The sequence below is a fragment of the Morone saxatilis genome, unplaced genomic scaffold, assembly GCF_004916995.1.
Source record: "Morone saxatilis isolate NCDOM2014 unplaced genomic scaffold, NCSU_SB_2.0 Contig17, whole genome shotgun sequence".
Classification (NCBI taxonomy): domain Eukaryota; kingdom Metazoa; phylum Chordata; class Actinopteri; family Moronidae; genus Morone; species Morone saxatilis.
The window spans coordinates 6441774-6444947 of NW_023339729.1; the positions used below are offsets into that span (position 1 = coordinate 6441774).

Below are 3174 nucleotides of genomic sequence, written 5' to 3' on the forward strand. Positions count from 1 at the left end.
CATGACACAAAATAGGATGGAGAAGGATAGACACTTTTTTGATTTTGACCTCACACACTCACACACACACACCACACACACAACACACACAGACAAAATCACTAACTGTGACAGTTGGTTAAAATGCTGTAAACTCTGTGGCCTCAGCCTTATACAGACACAATCAATTGTTATTTATATCCTCTCTCTTTCTCTCATACACACACACACACACACACACACAGTGAAAGCATCATTGGGCGCCTATCTGGCCCAGCAGTACTGATGTATTCCACATATTTCTCACAGGGTACAAACACTTGCCTAGGAGAGACGCACCGTACCCAGACCGAGTCCAAGCCACATGTACAAGATCACACAAAAAAACACACATCCTGATAGAAAGTTTCCACTGCAGTTCCCAGTTTGGACACACACAGAACACTGAAGCAGAAATGGGACTTTGTAGTTTTTATGGATGAGTCTTTTTTTTGTTGTTTTGTTTTTAGTGAAACGGTTTTGCTTCTGAAACAGTAAGCAAGGAGCCCCTTCGTCCCATTGGTCCTCATGTTGAGAGTGTGACGTAATAAGAAGGTAGAGAAAGAAACGTAGCAAGAGACAGAGAGAGAAGATAGCTAACACTGTCTAATGTCACAAACAACGCTTGTGTGGAGATTGTCAAGGCCTTCGCATTATATTCAGTGAATGAGGTCACATTGTAAATCAAGTGTCTCTGAAAACCCTTCGCCTCCTGTGCAGTTCATGCAAGTTCAGCCACTGTGGCGTGCATGCATCACAGTAACTGTGTTAAGTAAGTTTATTGTATTTAAATGAAGGGAGAAGAAGTCAAGTGAGGAGGGGGAATGAGCCGAAGCCCACATCAGGGTCCAAAAGCAGCCTGGATGGAGCTGAATGAAATCCTCCTCAATCAGCTTACTCTTGTATCTTAAACCCCCTTTCTACACCTTAGTTCAATCCTTTGATCCCTTTAGCATCCTTTCATTTCTAGTCCAATCCCTGAAAGTAAATTTGTGAAAGCCTCCCAGGCCAGCACTTTAACCTACAGCTCAGAACACTTCAAATTTGTGTCTGCAAGGTAAAATGTCTATTACAGCCTATCCATGCAGGGAGCATTCAGAAAGAACGTTTCCATGACTTACAAAGGATCTTCTGGAAGGCTCTGCGGAAGTCCTGATTGAAGATGGTGTAGATGACCGGGTTTAGAGAGCTGTTACAGTAGCCAATCCAGAAAAAGAACTTGAAAAGCGTCTCAGGGATCTGGCACGGCTCCCGGCAGATTCCGTACAGGCTGTAGGAAAAGAAGAATGGGAACCAGCAGACGACGAAAACGCCCATGACAACGGCGAGGACGAAGGTGAACCGCTTCTCCCGAGCAGCAGAGACTTTCTTCCGATTGACGGTGCTCCTGCGTTTGCGTCGAGATGAGAACAGCTCCATAGACTTGGAGCTGGCCCGCGACTTCCTGCTGGAGTATTTAGAGGCGGAGCTACTTTTCCGACTGGACTTCCTATCTTTTCTGTCGTCGTGATGATGTTTGGAGGAACTGGAACTTTTTTTAGGTTTCTCGTCTGACGAGCTGCTGTCTTCGAAGTCGTCGTCGTGGTCTGTCGGTGGATGTTTCGGCTCGTTCGGTAGGGGGGATCGAACCGCCTGCTCTTGGCAGTGCCCATTCTCACGTTCCTGGTCTTTCATGCTCCCACCCCTGTTGGACTTTAATGACCCTCCTTTGCCTGGTTCGACTTGGTCCATCCCATTCTCCATCGGCGAGTCCATGTCCCTCTTCTTCTCTGACATTGTTCTGGTCCTCGTCTTTGCCACTTGGTAGATCCGAATATAGACCAGGATCATGATGACACAGGGGGCAAAGAATGAGCCAATACTGGAGTAGAGGATGTACCAGGTCTCATCATTCAGGATACACTGGGGACTGGCCTCATTGCTGCTCCTGTCCATTGATATCAGCGGTGGGAAGGAGATAACAGCTGAGATCAGCCATACCACCACAATCATCCCTTTAACTCTTTTAGGTGTTCTCTTTAAGTTATACTCTACCGCCTGTGTCACTGACCAGTACCTGTCCAAACTGATAGCGCACAGGTGAACAATAGAAGAGGTGCAGAATAAAACGTCCAGGGCCAGGTAGATGTCACACCATATTTTGCCAAAAAACCAGTAGCCCATGAGTTCATTTGCCAGAGAAAAAGGCATGACAAGCGTGGCCACCAGTACGTCTGCACTGGCTAGGGAGACAAGAAAAAGGTTCTGGGGTGGTTTCAGAGCTCTGCTCGTTAAAACAGCGATAACAACCAAGACGTTCCCGACTACTGTAAACAAAATCAGAAAGCTGACAAGTCCGGCCAGACCCCAGATAGCGAGCTGCGTGTACTGGCTCTGAGAGGTGGAATTAGAGGAGATATTATCTGCCTTTATCCCGACCTCTAGACTGGAGCTATTAAAGAAATCCATTCTTCTTGGAGTCTTTTTTTATAGTCAAGACTTTTAAAAAATGAAAATGCACCTAAATAATGTGTAGAGATATCCCATTAGGACTTGGGTATTTTACTACATAAATCTACAGCAAATGGCAATTTTCTTCTCTCCTCACCTGCGATCTGCCACATCCTGCATATACGTCTCTTCTGTGGGAAAGAAAAAAAAAGGAAAAAAGAAAGAGAGAACGCAATATGCAAAGTGTTTTAAGTCCTTATTCCAAAAAGCATGCAGGCTGCTCAGCAGCAGAATGTCCATGGTTAGAGAGCGGGCTCCCTCCTCAACGCGTCCTCTCCCATCCCGACTGCGCCCGTATCTCTCCACCTCCGCCTCCCCGCTGTGTCCTGAGAGAGGTTTGTAACAACCACGTGTCTTTTTCTTTTTTCTTTTTTTTCTCTTTTTACATTAGAAAAAACTAGCAGGGACCAGCTCTGGCACGGTGAAGAGATGTGAACGATTACTGAAGGACAAGAGACGAAACAGTGACATAAGGAAGCAAAATTCAGTGGATTGTTTGTATTTGGAATATTTAATCAGATCAGTGTGGGCTGCTGCAGGAGCGCCGGTTGTTTAATGTGTGCCCTGTTTATCTGCAATGCCAGCGCAAACTGGCGGACAGTCACACATCGGACAAATGATCACTGAATCTCTCTCTTGATTGGACTTTTGAAGGTCTATATCAGA

The 3174-nt window shown here is 45.8% G+C and overlaps 1 protein-coding gene across 1 annotated transcript; it reads right to left on the reverse strand.

Annotated features, from left to right (window-relative positions):
• Positions 1–217: 217 nt before the first annotated feature.
• Positions 218–2527, reverse strand: adra2c (adrenoceptor alpha 2C). Its single transcript, XM_035660530.1, has one exon. It carries the CDS (start codon positions 2464–2466, stop codon positions 1114–1116), a length of 1353 nt encoding a protein of 450 aa, XP_035516423.1. The 5' UTR covers positions 2467–2527; the 3' UTR covers positions 218–1113.
• Between the last annotated feature and the right edge of the window lie 647 nt (positions 2528–3174).

What these genes read in the sequence shown, in the direction of transcription:
- adra2c (XM_035660530.1), bottom strand. Translation starts at nt 2,466, where the DNA reads ATGGATTTCTTTAATAGCTCCAGTCTAGAGGTCGGGATAAAGGCAGAT.